The sequence below is a fragment of the Hemicordylus capensis genome, chromosome 7 (genome assembly GCF_027244095.1).
Source record: "Hemicordylus capensis ecotype Gifberg chromosome 7, rHemCap1.1.pri, whole genome shotgun sequence".
Classification (NCBI taxonomy): domain Eukaryota; kingdom Metazoa; phylum Chordata; class Lepidosauria; order Squamata; family Cordylidae; genus Hemicordylus; species Hemicordylus capensis.
In genome coordinates this window covers 16,502,838-16,529,865 of record NC_069663.1, presented here as the reverse complement: position 1 = coordinate 16,529,865, position 27,028 = coordinate 16,502,838, and the positions used below count along the sequence as shown (strand labels likewise).

At 47.5% G+C, this 27,028-nt stretch overlaps 1 protein-coding gene across 1 annotated transcript; it reads left to right on the top strand.

Moving 5' to 3' along the window:
* The first annotated feature begins 1,408 nt into the window (after nt 1-1,408).
* Nucleotides 1,409-14,792, top strand: LOC128332469 (cAMP-dependent protein kinase inhibitor beta-like). Its single transcript, XM_053266763.1, has 3 exons — nt 1,409-1,970; nt 10,470-10,621; nt 12,464-14,792. The coding sequence occupies exons 1-3, from the start codon at nt 1,882-1,884 to the stop codon at nt 12,544-12,546; spliced, it is 324 nt and encodes a 107-aa protein (XP_053122738.1). The 5' UTR covers nt 1,409-1,881; the 3' UTR covers nt 12,547-14,792.
* The last annotated feature ends 12,236 nt before the right edge of the window (nt 14,793-27,028 follow it).

Sequence of the window (27,028 nt, the reverse complement as noted above, 5' to 3'; positions counted from 1 at the left end):
AAATGTGCATCGAGTGCATTGAAAGGTGCGGCATCCCTGCGAATGCCATGGGACATCAAGAAGGTGCTGCTTGCCTTCCTCCAAGGGAGGAGGTCCACATTTCCAGGAAGGGATGATTTCACAGACCAGCCTTGATATTACTCAAAGTTTGCCTTGACTCATCCAGTTACCTTGATTCACCCTGTATTTTTAAAACTGATCTCAATACTGAGTAAAACTGATCTTTTTAACATGCACATCATGGCTCAATTCTGCTAATTTTGCTGTGCTCAGGGACCTGCTATCACATCCCATCAAAAACCAGAGTGACTGGAAGGCGACATTGAGGAGGAGGAGGAGGAGGAGGAGGAGGAGAGAGGGAGGAGGAGGAGGAGGAGGAGGAGGCTGAGGCTGAATCACCAGCAGGGGTAGCCTCACTTCTTGTGGGTACTTGAGGTGAGGCACAAAATACTAGGTTCGTTCACATGACTGACGGTAGTTGTTTGTTTGCAGGTAGGAGGCGGAGACGATGATCAGGGCAGTTCACATGGGGTTAGGGTTGCTGTTGTCTCTCTTATGTTTCTTTTTAGACTGTGAGCCCTTTGGGGACAGGGAGCCATCTCTCTCTCTCTCTCTCTCTCTCTCTCTCTCTCTCTCTCTCTCTCTCTCTCTCTCTTTCTTTCCTCTATGTAAACCACTTTGGAAACTTTTGTTGAAAAGCAGTATTTAAATATTTGTTGTTGCTGATCACTACTAGATCACCACGTTCCTAGATCACAAAACTAGATCACCACATTTCTTCTTCTAATGCTGCTGCGCTGCTTGATCTCATCTGAGCAAGGCTCTTGTTGCAGACATGCCGACTGAAATTGTGAGGCTGTTCACATGAGCAGCACTAGCCGGGCTCATGTAGGGCTACTTGTGTGAAGCACTGAGATTGTGGCTGATTCCAGAGCTGTGCCTCCAGGTAGCCCAGGAATGGTGCAGCCGGGAAATGACTTGACTAGCAAGCCAGAGGTTGCCGGTTCGAATCCCTGCTGGTATGCTGCCCAGACTATGGGAAACACCTATATGGGTGTAAGAGGCCCTCCCAGCACCGAGAAAAAATGTAGTACTGTGCAGAGGGCAGCAGAGCAGGAAATGGCTCTCACACTGAAGGGTGTTTTCGGGGGGGGGGGGTTTGCTAGTGTGGCCCCTGGTTGAAAAACACTGAGAATCACTGTGCTGAGGGCTCAGGGAGGTTGTGTGTGTGTGTGTGTGTGTGTGTGTGTGTGTGTGTGTGTGTGTGTGTGTTTCCCTTCACTGTTGAGCAGTTTGGACTGGAGGCAAAAACAGACATGCCTGGCCACCGCAGATCTGTAAACCAGGACGGCAGTGCAGAAAGAACGGGAAAAATGAAATCCCAATGACCTGTTGCTCAAGGAAGATGTTGTGGGAGAGAAGAGGAGGAGAAGCAGGCAGGGAAAGAAGTGAACAGCAGCCCAGCCGGAAGGATAAGGGAGGCTGCTGCTGCCACTGCACGGAGAGAAGCTAATCCACCTCCCTGGCAGCCCTGAACAGCCATGTGTAAAAAGAGGCAGGCACCAAATGCAGTGCCAGTCGGGAGGCAGAGGAAGGCAGGCTTCGGAGAAATGAGGAGGGGGGTCTCTGTGGGCTGTGCGAGAGAGCGGCTTCCCGGATTCCCTGCCCTTAAATAGCCCCAGAGAGAAAAGATGGGGCCTGCGGCTGTGCTTGGGTAGCTGGGAGAAATGTGGGATGGAGACAGCTCTCCCCCTTCCCAGTGGTTGGTAGATCCGGCAGGCATATCAGGCAGTTAGCGGTCTGCTGATACCCAAAGCATCCTAAGAGCAGTTCAGCCAAGGAGGGGAGGTGTTCGTAGTTGGCCATGGAGGTTGCCTGGGCATGGTGAAGCCCTCTCTCCACACCAGCCTGCCTCCCAGCCTCTTTCAAGCGAAGCCACAGCAGAATCGGCCCTTCCATTGCTCCAGCTGGTAAGTGGGTCGGCTCGCTTTTATTTTCTGCCCTCTGTATGGGGATGGTTGGATTCTCGCTCTGTGTGTGTGGAGACAGAAAGGAGACATGGAGAGGATGTGGAGAGATAGGAAATGACAAGTGGCTATTCTGGGTACCCATCTCAGCGGAGTATCTGTCGGAATCAGGTCAATTCTGCAATTCTTTCATTATCCTCCCAGAAGCTTGCAGGTAGCCAGTGTATCTTCCTTGGGGGTGAGAGAACAAAGCGGTGGGGGGGTGGGGAGAGACAAAATTAGGACGTGACTGGCTGGCTTCCCTGGCCGAGGCAAGGTTGCATGACATCAGTATGAATGCACAGAATCAAACTTTCAGGACAGCAACATTTTGCTCTGCTTCCATCTTTTAGGCTGGGTGTGCAGCTGCACTAGGATTCATATGTACATTGCAAATTTAATGTCAGGGTGGATGATCAGTAGGATCCCAAGTGGAACTTCGATGAGGGCAAGAGCTGGGGTTTCTGTGTTGCTTCTGTGTGTGCAGGCAAGGTTGTGGCAACATCACAGTTGTGGATTGCGGGTGCTCTGTTGGGCAAGTTTGGGGTATGCCTGGCATCTGGGGCTTGGAGAAAGATGTCCTTCTCCTAGCTGGCGGTTTTATTGCACTGAGCATAAAAATTGGCTTCAGATGGTGCCCGTGGTGTAGCGCTTCTTTGGAACAGCAGATTGGAAGTTGAGGTCAGTGCAGGGGGGGGCTGTACTTTCAGAGCAGAGTCTAGACAAGACAGGCATGATTTTAATGCCCTGTCTGGGTCATTTTTCAGAATTTATATAAACAAGCAACCGCACTGACCAGTAACATCCCTTCCTGGCATCTCCAAGATAAGGCTGAGAGAGATTCCTGCCTGCAACTTTGGAGAAGCCGCTGCCAGTCTGTGTAGACAATACTGAGCTAGATAGACCAGTGGTCTAGATAGACCAGTGGTCTGACTCAGTATATGGCAGCTTCCTATGTTCCTAACAGGGTCTCCTTTTACACCCAGCACACACACTTGGCGCGCGCGCGCGCGCGCGCGCGTGTGTGTGTGTGTGTGTGTGTGTTTAGTTCAACAGCTGGAGAGCCAAGGTTGCCTATTTCTGGGTTCAAATGTTGATCTAGGACAAGGATTCTCAGTGTTGGGTCCCCAGATGTTATTGGACTTCAACTCCCATATTCCCAACTAAAGGCCACTGGCCCTGGGGATTATGGGAGTTGAAGTCCAATAACATCTGGGGACCCAACGTTAAGAATCCCTGATCTAGGATAGGGAGACCCAAGTTCAAATCCCCATTTATGCATGACACTCAGTGGGTGACTCTGGGATAGTCACTTATCTCTCTCAATCTAACCTACATCACAGGGTGGTTGTGAAGATAAACAAAAAACCATGTGCACTACTCTGGCTTCCTTGGAGGAAGAGTGGGATATGAAGTAGCAAAGAATAAAGTAAGATGGTCCTCTGTCCCCAGAGGGCTCACCATCTAAAGAGAAACATAAGGTAGACGCCAGCAACAGTCACTGGAGGGGTGCTGGGGCTGGATAGAGTCAGTTGCTCTCCCTGTGCTAAATATAAGAAAATCACCACTTTGTTCAGTTAGCCATGCAACGTATTCCATACATTCTAAATAAGAAAAACAGAGATACATAGGAAGATAGGAAGCTGCCTTCTACCGATTCAGGCCATGGGTCCATCTAGCTCAGTATTGTCTGCACAGTCTGGCAGAGGTTTCTCCCAGGTTGCAGGCAGGAGTCTCCCTCAGCCCTATCTTGGAGATGCTGCCCGGGAGGGAACTTGGAACCTTCTGCATGCAAGCAGAAACTTCCCAGAGCGGCCCCATCCCCTAAGAGGAATATCTTACCGTGCTGTAGTTTCCCATTCAGATTCAAACCAGGTGGACTGTGCTTAGCAAAGGGAACAATTCATGCTTGGTGCCACAAGACCAGCTCTCCTCCCTACACACTTCTGTAGCAGCAAAGCACTGACCCAATTCCATGTTTTAAGTAAAAATTAAGAAGGTTAATTAAAATGCTTAACTTCACGGTTTCTATAAGGGTGACATGTAAGTCTGGTGCAGCAAAAACAACAAAGAGTCTTGTGGCATGATAAAGACTAACAATTTATCATAGCTTACACAGTAGATGTCCATGGACTAGAGTTCACTTCATCAAGTGTATGAAGTGCTATCTTCCATTGGCCATTATGAGAAAAGAGAGAGCTGGTCTTGTGGTAGCAAGCATGACTTGTCCCCTTAGCTAAGCAGGGTCCACCCTGGTTGCATATGAATGGGAGACTAGAAGTGTGAGCACTGGAAGAGATTCCCCTCAGGGGATGGAGCTGCTGCTCTGGGAAGAGCAGAAGGTTCCAAGTTCCCTGCCTGGCAGCATCTCTAGGATAGGGCTGAGAGAGATTCCTGCCTGCAGGAACCTTGGAGGAGCTGCTGCCAGTCTGTGAAGACAATACTGAGCTAGATAGACCAATAGTCTGACTCAGTGTATGGCAGCTTCCTATGTTCCTAAAATGTATATACAAGACCAGCTCAGTAACAGTTCATCACAGCAGCAATTAGCAATGAGAGCATCCTCTGATGTCAGGGGGTTCTCGACCTGTGTTGCTGAACACAGAATAGTGTAGTGGTTAGAGTGTTGGACTAGGACCAGGAAAACCTGGGTTTTAATGCCCATTCAGCCATGAAACTCATTGGTTGACTCTGGGCCAGTCACGTCTCTCTCAGCCTAATCTACCTCACAGGGCTGTTGTGAGGATAAAAATATCCATGTAACTCTGAGCTCCTCGGAAGAAGAGTGGGATATAAATGTAAAAACAAAAATAAAATAAATAATATTAACTACAACTCCCATCATCCCCACCTACAATTTTAATGTGGCTAGGAACATAGGAAGCTGCCTTATAGAGTTACCCTTCACTAACTGTGGTTTCCCCAATCGTGGCTCTGTGTATCCTCGACTGGGAAATTGTTACTGGTGTCACCAACCGCGACCCGAGTATCTGTGGTTTGGAGAGATTCTTTAGTGATTTGGGGTTTTTTTCACAATTTGGGGTGTGTGGGTTGGAGGTTCCATCTGCTCATTTGTCTTGCTGACGCTGCCAACTCCTTGCAGTTTAAAGTAACTTTGAGCAGTTTGGAGGGGTTCAAAAGTGCCTTCAAGTGACTTCAAGTGGTTCAATTTGCTTACTCCTCTTGCTTATTCTTGGTGATTTTAAGGGATTCCGGGTAGTTTTTGGCATTTGTGTGTGTGTGTTTTTCTTTGGTTTTTTGGGTTTTTTGCGACCAAAATTCCACTTACCCCACTGTTTCCCATTGATTTCGATTGCTCACCAAATGCAAATTTGCCAATGGTGAGGTTTTGCTGGAACGGAACCCTCACGGTTGGTGCGGGATGACTGTATTGAGTCAGACCATGGGTCTATCTAGCTCAGTATTGTCTACACAGACAGGCAGCTGCTTCTTCAAGGTTGCAGGCAGGAGTCTCTCTCAGCCCTCTCTTGGAGATGTTGCCAGGGAGGGAACTTGAAACCTTCTGCATGCAAGCAGGCAGGTGCTCTTCCCAGAGCAGCCCGACTCCCTAAGAGGAATATCTTCCAGTGCTCACACATGTAGTCTCCCATTCAAATGCAAACCAGGGCAGACCCTGCTTAGCAACAGAGACAATTCATGATTGCTACCACAAGACCAGCTCACCCACAAGACCAGCTCACCAACAAGACCAGCTAGGGATTATGGGAGTTGTAGTTCAGCAACATCTGGAGTACCACAGGTTAGGAACCAGTGGTCTACGTTAATTAACTCTATAATGTTGGGCTGCACAGCTTTGGCCCTCCAGCCGTTGGACTACAATTCCCATCGTCCCCAGCCACAGTGGCCAATAGTCAGAGATTGATGGGAGTTGTATACCAACAACAGCTGAAGGGCCAAGTTGTGTAGCCAGCGTGGTATAGTGGTTAGAGTGCTGGACTAGGACCGGGGAGACCCGAATTCAAATCCCCATTCAGCCATGATACTAGCTGGGTGACTCTGGGCCAGTCACTTCTCTCTCAGCCTAGCCTACTTCACAAGGTTGTTGTGAAAAAGAAACTCAAGTATGTAGTACACCGCTCTGGGCTCCTTGGAGGAAGAGTGGGATATAAATGTAATAAATAATAATAATAATAATAATAATAATAATAATAATAATAATAATAATAATAATAATAATAATGTGCAGCCTTGCTGTTATATGTCAGAAAGCCATTGTCTAGATCAGGGATTCTCAACGTTGGGTCCCCAGATGTTATTGGACTTCAACCCCCACAATCCCCAGGCCCAGTTGGGGATATGGGAGTTGAAGTCCAATAACATCTGGGGACTCAGCGTTGAGAATCCCTGGTCTAGATTCAAGCCTGAACAAACAGAATCAAACCTCCTGGAGAATTCTTTTTTTAAAAAGAACACTTTTTAATTTGGGTGTATACAATATAGGAAACACAACAATTTTTAGATTGTGAGCCCTTTGGGGACAGGGATCGATCTTATTTGTTTGTTACTTCTCTGTGTAAACCACCCTGAGCCATTTTTGGAAGGGTGGTATAGAAATTGAATTATTATTAACAACAACAACAACAACAACAATTTCAGAACTAGCTATAATCGGCATAATGTCCCCCTTCACTCCTGGCCCACTACCAAATCCCTCCCTTTCTATCCCTTTCCCTCCCCCTCAACCCACCTGTCCTAACTCCTGCCAGGCAGAAACCTTACCAGTTCATTAATCTGGATGAATGCTATTCAGCTGGTTTTCGGGGGGGTTGCACTCCCACTAAAGGACCACTTTTGCAGCCAGGGGGGTGCTCACTGATCCAGCACTGTCGCTAGAAGCTTAAGCGGCTTCTGTGCCTTTTCTCAGTTTTTCAGATGATACGCCGGCTGCCACCTTATCTGGGGACGCAAATAGCTTGGCCACAGTTACTCATGTGCTGGTAACCTCCTTTTTAGATCACTACAATGGTGCATGCTGCTGTCTTTGAGAACAGAAACTGCAGCTCATCCAAAATTGGGCCACGATATTATTAACTGGGGCTGAGCGTTTTGAATATATCACACCAGGGCTTCGACAGCTGCACTGACTCCCTGTCTGTTTCTGGACCCAATTCAAAAGTGCTAGTTTAAACCTTTAAATCCCTAAATTGCTTGGGACCAGGTCTCCTGAGACAGCACCTTGTCCCATATGTCCTGAGCTGGACCTTAAGATTTCCGGAGGCTGTGCTCCAAGTGTCCCAACAAAAGAGATGAGGCAGGCAGCTACTAGGGAGAGAGCCTTTTTGGTGGTGGCACCCAATCTATGGAATAGCCTCCCCAATAGGAACATAGGGAGCTGCCATATACTGAGTCCGACCCTTGGTCTATCTAACTCAATATTGTCTTCCCAGACTGGCAGCGGCTTCTGCAAGGTTGCAGGCAGGAATCTCTCTCAGCCCTATCTTGGAGATGCTGCCAGGGAGGGAACTTGGAACCTCCTGCTCTTCGCAGAGCGGCTCCATCCCCTGAGGGGAATATCTTACAGTGCTCACACTTCTAGTCTCCCTTTCGTATGCAACCAGGGTGGACCCTGCTTAGCTAAGGGGACAAGTCATGCTTGCTACCACCAGTGGAAGTTCTCTTCCACCAATGAGCCACCAATGAGGCTCACTTGGCATCATCACTTTGTTCTTTTAGACTCCAGGAGAAGACCTTTGTCTTCAGCAGGGACAGGCGCAACAAAGCTACTTCAGCAAGTGGTAGAGACAAACTGAGGCCTTGAATACAGAGATAGCCCCTCAGCCCCAAGACATGGGATGTCTTAAAGGGGCTGCACCCTATTTCTTAAGCACTGGCTGTGGCATAGCTGGGTGGCAGCAGGTGGGGATCGGGGTGCTTCGGGTTCATCCTCCAACTCAGAGGACACAGGCAAGGGTGTGGTGAGGGGGTCAGAAGGTGCTGGCATTTCCATTGGTGGAGGTGAGGGCCAGTCGCAGCTTGCCTCGTCCTGTGAGTTCTCTCGGTCAGAGTCAGGCTCCGGGGTCACAGCCACTTGATGGCCCCTGGTGTCCAGCTCAGTCGTCATGACCCCTTCATCCTGGGACTTCTCCACGCCAGACTTGGGGTTCATGACATGCCTAGTGGATGGACCTAGTGCCAGCATAGCGTAGTGGTTAGATTGTTGGACTAGGTCAGGGAAGACCCGAGTTCAAATCTCTATCCAACCATGAAACTCACGGGGTGACTCTGGGTCAGTCATGTATCTCTTAGCCTAACCTACCTCACAGGGTTGTTGTGAGGGTAACAAATAAGCATGTACTCTGAGCTCCTCGGAGGAAGAGCGGGATATTAAATAAATAGATAGATAGATAGATAGATAGATAGATAGATAGATAGATAGATAGATAGATAGATAGTGTTCCCAACAGACCCATATTATACGGGTAGTCCCGTAACTGAGGCAACGTCCCCTGCCCCTGTATTATTTGCAGCACTGGGGTTCGCCTTCATCCTTCAATGCATCTGCACAGAGCCCTTTGAAGTCTGGGTGAAGTCCATATTATCATGTGAAAGAAATAACAAAGTTCACAAAAGAGGCCCGGATTGTTCTGCAAACTTGCAGGAGCCATGGCCTGGGTGGATTTACATTTACTTCTCTAATGTAAATGCAGCCACAGACTCCACTTCTGGCAGATAAAGCAGCCTTTCAGTGAGGCTTTCAGTGACAGCTACAGGATGGATGGAGGGTGTGTGAAAACCTGGGGGATTCTCTTAGTTTTTCACCTGACACTTGCTCCATGTCTAAGTGGAATGGTCTGTGTGTACAAGAAGCTTCGTGCAATCATGGGGCTTGTGCCGTTTTGTTGTTTTACAAATGCACGGCTACTCAGGTTTCTGAATACGCCTGGGGCGACCCCACCCCCAGATGACTCTGCCCCTAAGACCCACCCACCCACATGTGACCCGTATTCAGGTGATGGAATGTTGGCAACCCTCTATGGGCCAGCCCTGGTGGATCTTTCTTCATCTCCTACTTGGTGCTTTGCAGAGGCATCTGGTGGTCCCCGGTGAGAAACAGAATGCTGGACTAGATAGGCCTTGGGCCTGATCCAGCAGGGCTGCTCTTATGTAAACTTCCCTCAATATACAGCTTTGCAACCTGCGGTTACTAGCAAGTTACTTGGCAGCGTCCCTGAAGACAGATGGTGAAGTGCGTGGAAGGAAAGAAGGAAGAGGGGTGTGTGTGTGTGTTTGTGTGTGTGTGCAGTGGTGTCTGTAATGCTGTCTGGGAAAGAAGGCTAAAGAGGATATTTGTTGACTGAAGTGGTGGGTGGCACCAGCTGCGAGAACTCATGTCTTGAAGCCCTTGCTTTAGCTGGACCACCCCCAACCACCTGAGATGGGATTCGTAACATGAATTGCAGGGACAGGATGCCCTTCTCGGAGGGGATCATCCCACCACAAAGGTTATTATCAGAAGGCAACCACTGGTGGCAAAGCGTGTGGTCAAGCAGCACAGACAGTGGTGGAGTGCACAGTCCCGCAACTTTTTCCCCCTCCAGGGTCTCAGCAGGGATGCAAAGCCCTTGACTTTCTACATGGAAATCAAGTGCTGCTCTTGCTACTCCTAAAGCTGTTTATTGCCATGTGTCCTGCCTTAGGAGCGTAGGAAGCTGCCTTATACTGAATCAGACCCTTGGTCCAGCCAGCTCAGTATTGTCTACACAGACTGGCAGTGGCTTCTCCAAGGTTGCAGGCAGGAGTCTCTCCCAGCCCTACCTGGAGATGCTGCCAGGGATTGGACCTGGGACCATTGGCATGCACATCCTATAGTGGACTAGTGTCAGGATATCCGAAAACAAATGACAGGGAATGCCCACTGGAATTTGGAAAATCCATGCATTCCTATGACCATTTGGAAGGAACCTGTGCATTTCAGTGGGCATTCCCTGTCATTCTTTCTAATCCATTCCCTAGAGAAAGGCTGCTGAACTTTGGCCTCCTGCAGATGTTGGCCTACGACCCCCATAATTCCTGGCCATTGACTACTGTGGCTGGGGATGATGGGAGTTGTAGTCTAAAAACAGCTGGAAGTGCCAGCCCTCAGGTTTATATGGCACCCTGGGCAAAGTTTGACAGGGCTGCCCTACCCAGCTTTCCCTCCTACCTTCTCCCTCCTCCCACCTTACTGTTTGCACCCACACAACCCCATAACTGGGAGGGCACGCCACTCCCTAACCAGGGTAGGACACTGGTCCTACACAGTTTCCGGTTGTGTGAATGACCTCGTTGCCCACTGAAGCTCTGTTCGCACGCTGAGGCCATGCCGTCAGAGGCCCTGGCCACAGTGATGGATTTAAGCAGAGGCAGAGCAGGCACTTGCCTACCACAGCAAAATTTGAGGTGCGGCAAAAGGCTTAATCTGACCCTGCCTGGCCTAACTTGGAGGTCTCTTTGTCATTCCAGGGGAAGTATGACTGAAGTGGAGCCGGTGTTGGATTTTGCATCATCTGGGCGCACGGGGCGAAGGAACGCCTTGCCTGACATCCTGGGCTCACCAGCAGGTGTCAATCCCACCGACTTGCCACTGAAACTGGCAGAAATGTCTATAAACGCAGGTAGGTCTCATCAGAATTAGTCCATGGTCCCTCCGTGGCAATGAGGACCTTGGCGAATGGAATTGTTATTCTTCCTGTGAAACTGAAAGGAGACAAGCAGCTCACTGGGTATATTGGGGTAAGAACGCTGATCAGGCATGGCATTGTCCACTCATGCAAACATATAAGACCCTAAGAGCAGCCCTGCTGGATCAGGCCCAAGAAGACCTATCTAGTCCAGCATCCTGTTTCACACACTGGCCCACCAGATGCCTCTGGGGTGCCCACAGGCAAGAGCTGAGGACATGCCCTCTCTCCTACTGCTACTCCCCTGCAACTGGTAAAAATATAGAGCATCTTTATTATGGTCAAAGACCAGCACAGGATATAGTACAGATACAATGAAATAAAAGTTCATGTGGCAATGACATGAATTCCATTCAAATGATTATAAACCAGATTATCTTGAAGTAGGTACAACTCAATTGCTGCAAATTCATAACTATGATCAGACTATAAGATTATGATTAGTGAAATACAACTCTAAAAATTGTGGGCTGACTAGTAAAATAAGATAAAGCAAGGGTGAAATTAGGATTAATAGGATACAATCCTAGAAGTTGTGGGGAGATAAAGCAGAGAGAAAAACATGGGCAAGTAAATCGGTACAACTATCTTTAAAAGTAAGGCATCTAAAAGTATAAGTTAGAATAACATATAATAGCTGAAATTTATTTGTTTGTTTGTTTGTTTGTTTGTTTGTTTTGTGAATTTATTGACCGCCTGACTTCCATAGACTCAAGGCGGTTTACATAAATTAAAAGAACAAAAACGAAAACAAGAGGGAAAAAGGGAAAGACAGACAGACAGACAGACACACACACACACACACACACTAAATGTGAAGTACAGCAACAAATTAAAATTAGACAATCAGGTAAAATAACCTGCAACTGGTATTTAGAGGCCTCTTACCTCTGAGACTGGAGGTGGCCTATAGCCACCAGACTATTAGCCATTGAAAGACCTGATCTCCATTATTTTGTCTAGGCCTTTTTAAAAGCCATCCAGGCTAGTGGCCGCCACCACATCCGGTGGCAGAGAGTTTGATGGCAGAGAATAAGGCACCTGAGCAGGTGGTTCTCAGATCTCTCAGGGCTATATTACTGGGAAGGACATAGGAAGCTGCCATATACTGAGTCAGACCATTGGTCCATCTAGCTCAGTATTGTCTACACAGACTGGCAGCGGCTTCTCCAAAGTTGCAGGCAGGAATCTCTCTCAGCCTTATCTTGGAGATGCCAGGGAGGAACTTGGAGCCTTCTGCTCTTCCCAGAGCGGTTCCATCCCCTGAGGGGAATATCTTACAGTGCTCACACTTCTAGTCTCCCATTCATATGCAACCAGGGTGGACCCTGCTTAGCTAAGGGGACAAGTCATGCTGAGGAGAGCTGGTCTTGTAGTAGCAAGCATTACTTGTCCCCTTAGCTAAGCAGGGTCCACCCTGGTTGCATATGAATGGGAGTCTGATGTGTGAGCACTGCAAGATATCCCCCTTAGGGGATGGAGCCACTCTGGGAAGAGCAGAAGGTTCCAAGTTCCCTCCCTGGCAGCATCTCCAAGATAGGGCTGAGACAGATTCCTACCTGCAACCTTGGAGAAGCCGCTGCCAGTCTGGGTAGACAATACTGAGCTAGATGGACCTATGGTCTGACTCAGTATATGGCAACTTCCTATGTTCCAGAGCCCATTCGGCTGGCTCCACCAGTGGAGCTAGTTTTTAGGAGATAGCTGGGAATCTCTCTGTTGAATGAGATACCCATCCTCCCCTTCCACATCTTCCATCTGTCTTTCTCCCTGCAGATCAGTCCCAAGAGATGCAGTCCCCAGCCACAGAGGTGCCTCCCCAGGCACCCCAGAGTCCAGAGCTGAAAGACACCTCCTAATCCTGCCTTGAGAAGGCAAATGAAGCCAACAAGAAAAGGAAAGACTTCCTGATGTCGACAGAAGTTTGCCTGGAGTTTTCTGGGATTTCCTGGTCATTACCTGGCAAGACTGTGTTACATCCCTTGGTGTGAAGGAGTAATAGAGGACGATGCAGGGAATAAGCAGTTTTGTGTTTTACCAAGATGTGGGGAGAACCTTGAGGGATCATTTCTTCTATGGGGTCTGAGGGAATTGGAGGGATTTTGCTGGAGAGTGTTCTCATTTTCACACCTGTGCTGTTGAGCAGCACTGGGCTGCTACACACTTGCTCTCAGTTAGAGGATCGTGACCGTTATTAAAGGACCCACAGTTTGTTTTCATAACAGAATGCATTCTTCACTGTGATGTTTGGGGGAACAACGTTTTTGTGTTTTTCACCAACAGATCCGCGAAAGGTTTAGGGGCAAAAACTGCAAGTGTGAAGCCAACAATTTCAGCTCATCCTCTTGTCTGCACCCTGAAGATAGCTGGTCTTTTTCACGAAGGAAATTCCATTTTTGAAATGATGCTCTTCATATTCAGGAAGTTTATGTGGCTTGTGAGATAAGCACAGCCATCACTCTGATCGGCCAGAAGGGAAATAAGCGTGACAGTATGACCAAAGACTGTCATCGACTCCATATTCAAGGGAATGAACAAAACACAAAAAGTTAAGAGATTTAAAAAATCCTGTCGCACTTTATAAAACTATTGGGATATGATGTTCTGGAGGCAAGCAGCCAAGGTTAGGTAGCTGTTGCAGATTTGCCACATGGGTGTAGAATTTGGCTTTGGGGTCAGAATTTAGCATCCTGAACATTTCAGCTTTCTCTTTTTCTTTCTCGGTGGCGGGGGGAGTGGGAATCAAGTTGCTAGTCCTTATGTTTGTGAATCAGTGTTCAAATTACAGGAGGCCAGAGGGCCCCACTTCCTTCCCTTTTGCAACACCCCCTTAGTTACTATTTTAGAAGGCTACAGGCAGCATATTTGGTTAAACCTAGGGGCAGTGAGTGGATTAAACATGGGGTTTCATTAGGAGGACCCTATTTTCCTCCTATATTTTGAACATATTGTGAAGATAATTATTTGATAATAGAGGCATTGCTAGGTATTTAAGAGACCCAGGGTCTGGATCCACAGTCGGCTTTGGATAATTAAACTCAATCATCCCCCATAAGAATAATCAGGTATTTTTTGAAAGTCCCTAATATTATAATAAAGTGTCTATTAAGGTGGAAGCATCAGAGAGCTACTTGAGCATAGCAGCAGTGTTCCCTGTAACAGGGACTCCCAGATGCTGTTGACTACAACTCCCAGCATCTTCAGCTGCAATGGCCTATGGCTGGGGATTATGGGAATTGTAGTCATCAGCATCTGGGAATCCTTGTTACAAGGAACATTGGCTAGGAGATTAGAGTTGCCATGCCCCCCGGAATTTCGGGTTTCACCCGGATTTTAAGCATCTCACCCAGATTGATTAGCCCACCCAGATTTGCCCAGATTTCAGCTTTCATTTATTTTTATTTTTATTTTTAAAAAAAGCTAAGCCCTTGTAGAAGGGGAGTTGTAGAGCAAAACTTGCAGTCGTTATTCTGCTCGAAAATTATTTTCAAGCCAATTTCCATAATATGCAAATTAGGCACCCGGATTTGGAAAGCCGGAACATGGCAACCTTATCTCCGATGCTCTCTGCAGGTGCTTCTGCTGCTGTGTTCCCTTTCTGGAAAGAGTCAGGGAGGAGAGAGGTGGTTGATGAGATTCAGGGCTCTGAGCAATAAATTGGGGGCCTGTCCCCCATAGGGCACCCCCTAATGATGCCCCTGTTTGATAAACTACTGCAGCTGCAGGAGGGGCTCAGTGCGTTTTCCAGTGATCAAAGACAAGGCTTTGAAAGCACGATCCTGGTTACATGACGACTGCCATCTCTGGAAATGGCCGGTATTTGTCATTAGCCAAATTAACATTGCATTAAAACAGCATCGATGCTGGCCAAAGCGCAAACACAGATAAAGCCTGAGAAGCATCCAGCATATTGGTGAGCTTTCATACTTGCACATTTTCAAAAAATGCTCTCCTGGTTCCACAGGTTACTCGAGAGTTCAGAGACGAAACGGACGTGTTTTTAAAGAGTGGGTTGCCCCCGTTCCTAGAGTAGTCAAGCACTAATGTCTAGTGAGGATCTGTTCATGCTAACACTGCGCATTAAACTTCCACCATTCTGACCACGGCCTTGCTGTTCTTACTGTCTTCTTGTTTTAATTCCAGCACACTTTTCGTTTCTAGCGGGAGCTCTTTTCCATAGTTGCACGCTCCCTACTTTCCCCAAACGGTGAGAAGTTCCAGGAATAGTGCTGGGTTGGTAGGAGGGGAAATCGAGGGAGCACTCAGGCCTGGAAACACAACTATTTATTGTTACAGTCAGGATCAGCAGAAGCTTCACCTAAAAGCAATGGCTTCCAAAAACTACAGGAGCTGAGGTCCAAAAAGCACAAGTGGTGCCCCCAGCACACATAACAAGCAGCACAACCTGAAGTCCCCGTCCGCCCTTTGATGAGAGTGTACTGGAGATTTCGTAGGGAGGTGCACAGAATTCACATGAATCAATTCAACTTTGAATCGAATTTGAATCAATTTGATTTGGAACTACTGAACAGAGTGGAGATTCATTCAGATCGATCAGAATTTGTCTGAATTAGAATAGAATTCAGGTGAGTGGCAGGCAGGAGTCTCTCTCGGTCCTATCTTGGAGATGCTGCCAGGGAGGGAACCTGGAACCTTCTGCTTCTCCCAGCAGGGGCATAGCAAGGTTGGAGTGGGCCCAGAAACAAGATTTTAAAATGCCTCCCCCTCACTGAAGCTCAGCTCATGAAGTAAAGAAATCTTAAATGAGGCTGAATAGTGGTTAAAAAAAGCATAGTAAAAAGTGTGTGTGTGTGTGTGTGTGTGTGTGTGTGTGTGTGTGTGTGTGTGTGTGTGTGGTATCTCCTATGTGCCACAACAAAAGGTTTTGTAAATTGTGGACAATGCAAGTCATTTAATGGTACTAGAGAAAGACATACTGTTCTGGTAGCTCCAGGTCTTAATACTCATATCAATTTCAGAGGATGAATACAACTGAAGGAAGCCTGGGAGGGGGAACAGCTGGGGGAGTCAGTCATGTGACTTGCCTCTGGGCCCCCCCCAAGGCAGTGGGCCCCCAGACAACTGTCTCCCCTTGCCATATTATAGTTACGCCCCTGCCTTCCCGAGCGGCTCCATCCCCTGAGGGGAATATCTTACAGTGCTCACACATCAAGTCTCCCATTCATATGCAACTGGGGTGGACCCTTACCAAAGGGTACAATTCATGCTTGCTACTACAAGACCATCTCTCCTCCCTAATCCAGCTTCAGGAGCTGTGCTCAATTCCAATTTTCAGTCACGTGCTAGTGAAAACCTAGGTAGGAAGTGATCATCTGTGAGTCGGGAGCTGGGTAGAATGGCTTTTCCTACTACTTACCTCATTAAAATGCTGAGTATATGTGCTGGCACCATTTTTGCATACCAAGAACTGGTTCCCTAGGTGACCACCTAGGTCACACAGACTATCACTCCCCCCACACCTAGGTTTTTGCTAACACCAGTAGTGGCTTGTCCTAAGGAGCCAAGGGGGCACCAAAAGAGGCACCTCAGGTTGCTCCTCTCTCTTCCGCACTGCCTGCAGGCTGGCCATTCATCGGGTACTGCGCAGCTCTACCTGACAAATGTCTGGTCTACAAGCAGTGAAGTTCTTGGGTGGGGCAGGAGAGAGGGGGGCAATTCAAGCTGCTTCCTTTGGCACCTCACTAGCTCCTGAGAGCAAGCTGCTACTGACTAGCTTGCCATCAAAACTTGGGTGCATGCACAGTTCCCAAAGTTGGGTAGGATGCTCCTCCCACCCCATCAACGGCCATGTGAACTGCCTTCTTATTTACAAATAAGACAAACAGGAGGCAGTCTGCAAGTCAGCAGATCTGCTACCCCATGACAGATCACCAGCCCCAAAGTGCCTTCAGTTAAGTTAACACATCTCCCTCTTTGCTTTTTCCAACCTGGGAAATAACTGGAGGGGAATCACCTTCCTGAAGCTTGGATGAGTATCTCATTTGAACAGAGTGCTTTCTGTTTCTCCTAACCACTTTCTCCTAACCACTCTTTCTCCTAACCACTCACTTTCATCAACTGGCCTATCAGAGCCATTATACGGCAAATAAATAAAGAGATGGTGAGCCAGCAGAGGATGCCAGGAATATTATGCAACATCCCGAAAGGTAGTGTGGATTTCCTGTTATTTATCCTTGTAACTTGTACTCCAGTTGAAATATACCACTATCTGAGAGAGCCCCAGGAAGCTTTACACACAGGGCTTCTGCCTTCAATCTCCTTTGGGAGAGTGTGTGTGTGCTTACACACCAGCCAAACTTACCCTGAAGTGCCTTCGAGATCCTTGGACCCACTCCACACACAAGTTGGGGTTTGTGATGCGAATTCTATCTTATCTTGAGGTATTTCTGGATTTTTAAAATGCTGGTTTTAGCTACTTTTCCTGAAAACGCCGGAGCAAACAGGGAGAGGTGCAGACGTAGAATCATTAGCATGATAAGAGGCATGGTCTCTTCAGAAATGTAGATCTATCACTGCAGGAAACTCTCCCCACCCCCGCATTGGCTAGGAAGGAAAACACTGATGCCTGCCAAGTGCACTTGCAAAAACAAAACCTGAGAGCAGAGGGGAGGGGCTGCTTCCCTCAATGCCATGAGTGTGATTCGAAGTGGCTTCACTCAACATTTACCCCGAAGCCTGAAGTCAAGTGTGAATAACCTCCAGGAAGTTACTGGCATAACCCAAGTGTAATGTTATTGGATGACCACCAAGTGGCAGTCTTACTCACTCTCCTATGACCCAACAAAAAAGAAAGGGCACTGACCAGCCCATCTACAGCTTGCTGCACATTTCCCAACTAGCTGCTCTTTTTAACATGCAGGATTACACTCTAAACAATGAATATCCAGTCCTCCCATAGTATTGTCTAGATCAGGGGTTCCTGAACTTTTAAAACAAGTGTATCCCTTCTATCTCAAACCTTCAGCTCCGGGGTGTGTGTGTGTGTGTATTCACAAAGAAATTTCCAAGTCACCGTTTAGTTTAGAAAAGTATGACTGAGGGGAAACATGATAGAAGTCTATAAAATCATGCATGATATGGAGAAATTTGATAGGGAGAAAATTTTCTCCCTCACAGAAAACTAGAACCAGGGGTCAGCCCATGAAACTGATTGCCAAGAAGTTTACGACCGACAAAAGGGAGTACTTTTTCAGACAATGCATAATTAACCTATAGAATTCTCTGCCACAAGATGTGGTGACAGCCAACAGCCTAGATGGCTTTAAGAGGGGTTTGGATAAATGTATCGGGAAATATGGTGAACCAGGAAGAATACAGCGAAGATGATGAATATTTATATACTGCATTTCAACCAAAGCTCCCAAAGCGGTCCACAGAGATATAAATAAATAAAATGGCTCCCTGACCCCAAAGGGCTCACAATCTTAAAGAGAAGCATAAGATAGACACCAGCACCCGCCATTAGGAGTGTGCATGGGACTAGCAACTGCCAGTTCGAAGGGGCGTGGGGGGATAGCTTGAAGGGCTGGGTTGGGTGCTCTTTCTCCCACCCCTGCCACATTTCCCCCACTGGAGCTGTGTGCAAAATCGGTCCCGTGGGGCAGCAACATACCTCCTTGCCACCCTGGTGTGTCACGGACCAGAAGTGGCTGGAAGTGCCAGGTGCACAAGCACAACTTGCCAGAAGTGCCCGGTACACAAGTGAGCACACATCGTGACGTGCACACATGCACCGGACACTTCCAGCCACTTCCAGCCACTTTGTGCCCCGAGGGACACGATTTTGCACACAGCGCTGGCGGGGGAAACGCGGTGGGGGAAACATGGGGCGGGGGGTAAGAGCACCCTCCCCAGTCCTTAAAGCTATCCCCTCCACCTTGGAACTGGCAGAACCGCCGGACTTTTGAACCGGTTCAGAGGTCCATAAAAGGGCCTCCGAACGAGTGCCATGCACATCCCTATCAGCCACTGGAGGGATACTGTGCTGAGGGTGGACAGGGCCAGTTGCTCTTTTTTTGCTAAATAAAGAGCATCACTACTTGAAAAAGGTGCCTCTTTGCTCAGTTAGCAGGGGACATATGCTGTCGATACAGTATCTGCTGTAGCGCACAAATCTGAACAGACCATAAACAGATCCTAGTCTTCCCACCTTGCTGGGGAAGGAAACGCCTTCTTGCTTGCAAGTGCATGACTCCAAGCCCATCAGTGCCAATGTTGACAAGAATGGGATAGACCTTCTCTCTTCTCTTCAGCCTGATCTCCCACTCCTTCCAGTCCCAGGCTCCAGGCCAAAGATTCTCAATGTTGGGTCCCCAGATGTTTTTGGACTTCAACTCCCATAATTCCCAACCAAAGACCACTGGAGCTGGGAATTATGGGAGTTGAAGTCCAATAACTTCTGGGGACTCAACGTTGAGAATCCCAGGCTCCAGGGTCTTTTGGCACCCCTAGAGGCCAAGTCATGTCCCAAGAGCAAAAGGTGCTGAGCCATGAAATGGCTTGGGCAGCACAAGGTTCAAATGCCCTTTGGGTTTCCCGGATTACTGCATTAGTTGCTACTTTAATTGCTGCTGCACAGTGTAATCATCTTGTTCAACTTAACCAGCATGTTAAAAAGTAACTATTTTCAATAGAGAGGAACGTAAAGGAGTTGTTCTGAAGGAAAGTCCTGCGTGGTCTTGAACTTTGGCAAGTAACAGTCCAGCACAAAACACAACAGCATCCAAGCTGTTTTTCTTGTTCTTTCTGTTTCTGCTGCGCTGTATTCTATGGTCCTATTGTGCCTGTTTTTTAAAACTTTTAATTTGATCGGTATTTTTAATATTCTAATTTAATCTTTTTTAACGTTGTACAGTCTGATATGGTTTTAAACGTCTTGTGAACCACCTTGAGATTATTTTAATGAAAGGCAGAATAAAAATGGAACGATCGGTACATAAATCAGCTGGTGGAACTCCCACCAGGACAGCCAGTGATAAAATCACCAAAAAATTTTAAAAGCACAAATTGGCCACCATGAGAGATGGAAGCAACTCTCCCAGGGACGAGAGACCAAGTTTGCTGGGCAAGGATGTCTTGGAAATGCCAGGTGACTCCCAAGGGGTAACAAAGGGTAGCAGGCTTCCCCCCGCAAATGTTTCCTGCTCCCCCTTTCACTCACTCACTCCCCCTCTCCACGAGACTGGAACTTGATCGCAAAGTGTCAGACGATACAGTCAGAGCGGCTATTCACACGAGCGCGCAAAACCGGGCTAGGGGAGCCCAGCCTGCTTTTGCACACTCGTGTGAACTGCCAGGATCAAGCCCGATCCTGGTAGCTACATGGCGGAAAACCTGCCTGTGAAGCCTTCCTCTGAAATGAGGTTAAGGGAGGGAGTGCTCCCTTAACCTCATTTTATTGATCGCGTGCCAGCCACGGCTGCTTGTCTATCTATCTATCTATGTGCCACAAGAGAACATCATCCTCAATTATTTTTTAAAAGGTTTTGTCAATTGTGGACGATGCAAGCCATTGAATGGTTCTAGAGAAAGACATGCTGTTCTGGTAGCTCCAGGTCTTAACACTCACATCAGTTTCGGAGGATGGATACAACTGAAGGAAGCCCTGGGCGGGTGCGTGGCTGGGGGAGTCAGTCATGTGATTTGCCTCTGGGCCCCCCCCCCAAGGCATTGGGCCCCCAGACAACTGTCTCCCCTTGTCCTGTTATAGTTATGCCCCTGACCTGACCCCAGGAGCTCCAGCGAGAGCTGCTGCTCGTCTGAGCAGGTGATCCGCGCCCCCAGGGACTAAGCGGAGATCATCTGCGGGGAAGGTCAGTTGAACCCGCCTTCCCCGCAGCCCACCCACAAGCTCTTCTCGCCGATCGTGAGAAGAGCTCTATAGTCTATTATAGTCCTATAGCTCAAAGTGATTATTTAAAAATATCTCCATGGTTTTAAAAAGGCCTCCTCTAATCCAGAACAAGCAGCAGAAGCCCTGTGTAGCCAGGTAGGTAGGAGACAGGGATGTGCCCGAACCAGCTTGGGCAGCTGCAGTGGGGAACTGGGTCCTTTAAGAAACAGGCAAGCAGGTCCTGAGCTGCTCCTCTGCTGCCCCCCTGCTGCTTTTCCGGGTGCAGCACTCACTGTTCAAAAGGTTGCGCGTGGCTGCGGTGTTGCTCCCAGCAGTGTGCACGCGGTGTGGGCACGTACAGGGCTACCTCACTTCAGCCACATGCGGCCTTTTGAACAGCGAGTGCTGCACTCATGCAGAAGAGCAGAGAGGAAGCTGTTGCCCAGGCAGTGGGGGGGGGGCTTCCTCGGAGGTGCAGGGACATTTGTCCCGCCTTGCTCAATTATAGCGACACCCCTGGGCACTCAAGTTAAGTCAGGGGTAGGTCTGCTGTTATGGCAGTGTTTCTTGTGGTGGTAATGCTGGGAAAGCAAAATAAATGTGCTCCAGAACTGTAATCCAATAGCAGGGGTGTGTGTGTTGTGTGTGTGTATATATATGTGTGTGTGTGTGTGTGTGTGTGTGTGTGTGTGTGTGTGTGTGTGTGTGTATAGATAGATAGATAGATAGATAGATAGATAGATAGATAGATAGATAGATAGATAGATAGATAGCGGTTGGTCACCTCAATCCAGTGAGAGGAACCAGTTCTCAGAGGCTTGGGCAAAACAACACAGTAATGATGGCCTTTTAATCTCTTGCTGAAGACCAGAAGCCCCCTATTATACATAAATCCAATAATAGGGGGCTTCTGGTCTTCAGCAAGAGATTAAAAGGCCATCATTACTGTGTTGTTTTGCCCAAGCCTCTGAGAACTGGTTCCTCTCACTGGATTGAGGTGACCAATCGCTCTACCGGCCTTAGTCTAAAAGTTCTCAGAACAATTTCCTACAGGTTTTTCAGGGAATGGAGGAAGTCAAGGAGCATATAAAGTCACAGAACGGATGCTGATTTTGCAGCCTGTGCGTTTAAGTTCATTGGTTACCTAGGAAGCTGCCTTATATCAAGTTGGACCATTGGTCCATCTAGCTCAGGATTGACTACGCTGACTGGAGTCTCTCCCAGCCCTACCTGGAGATGCTGCCAGGGACTGAAACTGGAACCTTCTGAATGCGAAGCAGATGCTCTTCCACTGAGCTACAGCCTTCCATGCACAAAAGACTGCCTTATACTGAGTCAGACCATTGGTCCATCGAGCTCAGGATTGTCTACACTGACTGGCAGCAGCTCTCTAAGGTTTCAGGAAAGGGTATCTCCCAGCCCTACCTGGAGATGTCAGGGACTGAACTTCTGCATGCAAGCAGGTCCTCTTCCACTGAGCTACAGCCCCATCCCCTAAAGGGAATATCTCGGTGCGCTCACATGTAGTCACCCATCCAAATGCAAATCAGAACGGCTCTCCAAGAATGGCTCTCCGCCCCATGCTTTTTCTGCTTCTAGGCAAGAAAGTGGTTTTCATTTCATGATAAATTCCCATTTTTCTCTCTGTAAATTTTGATAGCCAAAAACTGACTTGGGGCTGATGGTTCTACATAGAATCTTTTCTTTTCCTCCCCCCCCCCTCCTCTTTTGAGAGGAAGCATTTAAAGCCACAGACCTGATACAGATTCCCGCAGCTTGCCAGTTTAAGAGTTTCGGGCCATACACTTTCAGACGTTGGAGCTAATTTGCAATCAAGATGGTTGAAAATGACTGGAAGCAATCCACAATTTAATGAAGTAATTATTGCAAATAAGATGCAGAACAGATGGTGCCCAATGCGTATATAATATATCTCAGGGTCTGCTTCTGCATGAGATTGTGTGGCACATAAAATTGGTAGCAGAGGCATGGGTATCTCCAAGGCGGCAGTCCTTTCCCTGTGTTCATGGCCAGATATGATGTCCATTCAGATCTCTATTTATATAGTATATTGTGTATGCATATACTGTGCCCCACACCCTGGAAAAAATCCTGTAAATGCCCATGAGCTGAGGTCCTGTTTCCTGTCCTACCACAGCACGAGATCAGATGGGTAGATGCAAGAGACATGGCCTTTTCAGTGGTGGCACCATTCGCTTGTCAAATGCTCTCCCCCTGGAGATGCACTTAGGATTGCCAACCCTCCAGGACTGGCTGGTGTCGCCAGGAATTGGCACCAATCTCCAGGTGACGACTGAAAGCAATCTTAGCAATTGCAATGTCCTGATATTGCGAAAAATTGTGGGAAGCTGGGCAGAATATCCAGGAATTGCTTCTGTCCACCTTGGGGCCCCTAGATCAGTTGGGGCCCCTCTCTTGATGTTTTTAAATACCTTTGAAAGTCCTTTTTGTTTGGCAAGCTGTTGAATGTTGAGCTTGTATTCTAAGGAGAGGATCTGCTGCTTTGATTGGTTATTTCAACGTTTTCTTTTGATACTGCTATTTTAGTATTTTGTACGAGCGTTTCAACAGTTACTTTATTGTCATTGTATTTGTGAGACTGGCAAGCCATTTCGAGTGTGCAAACAGAAAAGCAAGGTGATGACGATAGAAATATGTAGAAAAGATATTGAAGCTATTCTCACGAGCAGCCTAACCCAGGTTAGGGCAGCCAAGCCTAGGTTAGGCTGCTCGTGTGGAGGTCCAGGATCGCTTTTGATCCTAGTGCGCCTGCCCTGACTAACCCTACTTTAGCCAGGGAAGAGCTTGAGCATACCCATAACCCTGGCGGTGCAGCTGTGTGTATGCTCGTGTTTTGCCCATCTGCTGCATACTATACACCCAGATGTTCTCCATTTAGCCTACAGTGAGGAACTGGGCAAATGACTGTAAATTCTTATACATCTGCTCTTCATCAGCTTGAATGGGGTTTAAATAAGACACACATTATGGCAAGAAACTATGAGGACATTCACACAATCAAAAACTGTCCTACCCGGGTTTGGGAGTTGTGTGTACTCCCGATATTTGGTTGTGTGGAAGCAAGACAGGAGGAAAACCTGGGTAGCTTTTCCTCCTATCTTGCTTCCACACAATCACTTCTACCAGGTTTCCCTCCCTCCTATCTTGCTTCCACACAATCACTTCTACCCAGGTTTCTCTCTTACCTTACTTCCACACAACTGAAAATTGGGAGCACACACAGCTCCCAAACCTGGGTAGAACACAGTTTTTGATTGTGTGGATGGCATCACTCCCAGTTCACACAGTCATTCAAATCTAGGTTTAATGTGGGGCAGGGGACCAACATTAGCATGGTTATGTGAACCCACATCAAGGTGGGAATCTGAAATTCATCTCGGGGCATAAACCACCTCGGCATGGGTTCACACCATTGTGCTAATGTTGGTAACCTACATCAAACCAAGATTTGAACTACTGTGTGAACCAGGCCTGTGATGATCGGTAACAGAGAGGATGGGTAATGCTTTGTTCCATAACCTTTAGGTGTAACTGATTATTTCCTAGTATCTGTGCAGTAGCATCCGATTATTTCATAGTAAGCTAAATGGGGAAATTTTGGTACATAACATGAAGCAGATGGATCAAAACCCTGCACTCCAAAAACAATTTTATCCAGGCCACCTGCTTTCTAATCTCAGTTCCAAACCCAGCCTGATCCCAGACTGGAATGGATCCAGAACATTTGCATCATGCAGCAACGTCTGGATCAGCTTAGCCACTACACACTCAATAAGCGTGCCTAAGAACGGGACATGAAAAACGGGAAAATAATTCCTCAGTGTCAAAGGCAGGTTTTTAAAGCAGTGAACTAAACATGGCTTCTTGTTTTGAGACTGCCGTATTACACATTCATTCCCAGCAGAGACACAATTCACGGTTTCTCTGATCAATGCAAATAACTTTCTCCAGTTCCCATTGATTCTCCAGAATGGGCAAGGACTGAATGCTCCAGCCCCTTTTCAATATCCTCAGACAACCACTGCTGAAATTGACCTCAGCAGCTGCAACGAACAGCTGCTATGGGCACTTCACATCCAGGCAGGGCACTGCTTCACCAACAGCATCCAGGATGGAGCAGATTTTATCTGTTTAAATGCCTAGCAACCATGTCACGGTGCACTACAAAGTCATTCATTCTATCCAGCAGGCTAAGGTTGTCATTATCTCTTCTAAACTCAAAACAGGGAGGAGAGCTGGTCTCGTGGTAGCGAGCATGAATTGCTCCCTTTGCTGTGTTGGGAGTTGTAATTTTTTTATCCCCCAGGAAATTAGCAGAGCACTAAAGAAGCTACCCACTCCAGTTACAGAGTAGTTTGCAGAGTTTAGTTGTTGCAGCTACTTAAAGAAGACACATGGAGGTTCTTGTAGAATAAAATACTATGTAGATTTATTGGTGAAGTACACTTTGGATAGGAAAGACCTAACCCTAATCTATAGAACTACATAATGAATAGGCAGGGAGAAAGAGAGAGATGTTTCCATCTGCTCTCTAAGAGGGAAGGAAGAGATTCTGACTCAGCACAGGAAATACCTGTAGAGTCATATTAGGGGTCATAGAGTACATAGGAACATAGGAGGCTGCCATATACTCAGCCTTGGAGAAGCCGCTGCCACTCTGTAAAGACAATACTGAACTAGATAGACCAATGGTCTGACTCAGTATATGGCAGCTTCCTATGTTCCTATGTCCATCTAGCTCAGTGTTGACTTCTCAGAGGCAGGAGTTTCTCTCATCCCTATCTTGGAGATGCCAGAGAGGCAACTTGGAACTTCAGACGCTCTTCCCAGAGCAGCATAACAATTTGTTATGGGGAGGCTAACAAATACAGTTAGTTAGTTAGTTAGTTAGTTAGTTAGTTAACCCCCATTAGCCCTCATTCTCTCTGTACTCTTCTGTCTAACCCTGCTAACTGAGCAAAGAGACATCTTTTAAAGTGGTGAACCTCTTATATTTAGCAAGGGGAGGGCAACTGGCCCTATCCAGTCCAAGCACAACATCCCTCCAGTGGCTGTTGCTGATATCTGCCTTATAGGGGACCATTTTATTTATGTATTTTTCTTTGTAAACCACTTTGTGAACTTTGGTTGAAGAGCGGTATATAAATATTCGTCTTCATCGTCTGTTCTAAGTCTCTTCTGATTGGAAAACTCTTAGGGTGCTCCCTTCTCCTTTGTGCTCTCCTTCCTTCTTCCTTCCACCATGAGGGAGCTAGTCCAGGGCAGAGGCTTTCTATCTAAGTTTGTAACTTTTTCGAATAAACCATTACTTACTTTAGCCCAGGGTTTCTTAACTTTGGGCCCCCAGATGTTGTTGGACTACAACTCTCATCATCCTCAGCCACAAAGGCCATGTCTTGGGATGGTGGGAGTTGTAGTCCAACAACATCTGGGGACTCAAGGTTAAGAAACCCTGCTTTAACCTTTAAGCAATTATCTCCAGATAAGGACATAGGGTCTCCCATTCAAATGCAAACCAGGGCAGACCCTGCAAAGCAATGGGGACAATTCATGCTTGCTACCACAAGTTCCAAGCCACCTAATGGCACAGCAGGGAAGTAATTTGCCTAGGGAGCAAGAGGTTGCTGGTTCAAATCCCTGCTGGTATGTTTCCCAGGCTATGGGAAACACCTATATCAGGCAGCAGTGATATAGGAAGATGTTGAAAGGCATCATCTCATACTGTGTGGGAGAAGGCATTGGTAAATAAAGTAAAGCAAAGTGTGCTGTCAAGTCGATTTTGACTCCTGGCATCCACAGAGCCCTGTGGTTTTCTTTTGGTAGAATACAGGAGGGGTTTTCCATTGCCTCCTCCCGTGCAATATGAGATGATGCCTTTCAGCATCTTCCTATATCACTGCTGCCCAATAGAGTACCAGCGGGGATTCGAACCAGCAACCTTCTGCTTGTTAGTCCAGCATTTCCCCACTGCACCATGAATGGTAAACCTCTCCTGTATTCTGCCAAAGACAACCACAGGGCTTTGTGGTCGCCAGGAGTCGACACCGTCGCAACGGCTCAACTTTACTTTACCATAAGTTCAGCTCTCAAAAAACTGTTACCTAGGCTCATAGGAAGCTGCTTTCTACTGAGTCAGACCATTGATCCATCCAGCTCAGGATTGTCGGCCCAGACTAGCAGCAGCGTTTCCAAGATGACAGGCAGCAATATCTCCCCGCCCCGACTTGGAGATGCCAGAGAGGGAACTTGGAACGTTCTGCATACAAGCATGTGGATGCTTTCCCCAAAGCGGCTCCAATCCCCTCAGGGGAATCTCCGACAGTGCTCACACATGTCGTCTCCCATTCAAATGCAAACCAGGACAAAACTGCACAGGCGGCATTCCACAGCGTGTGACCTTGGTCCTGCTGCACACGACTCCGGTTTCATGACCGAAGCCCACGCCA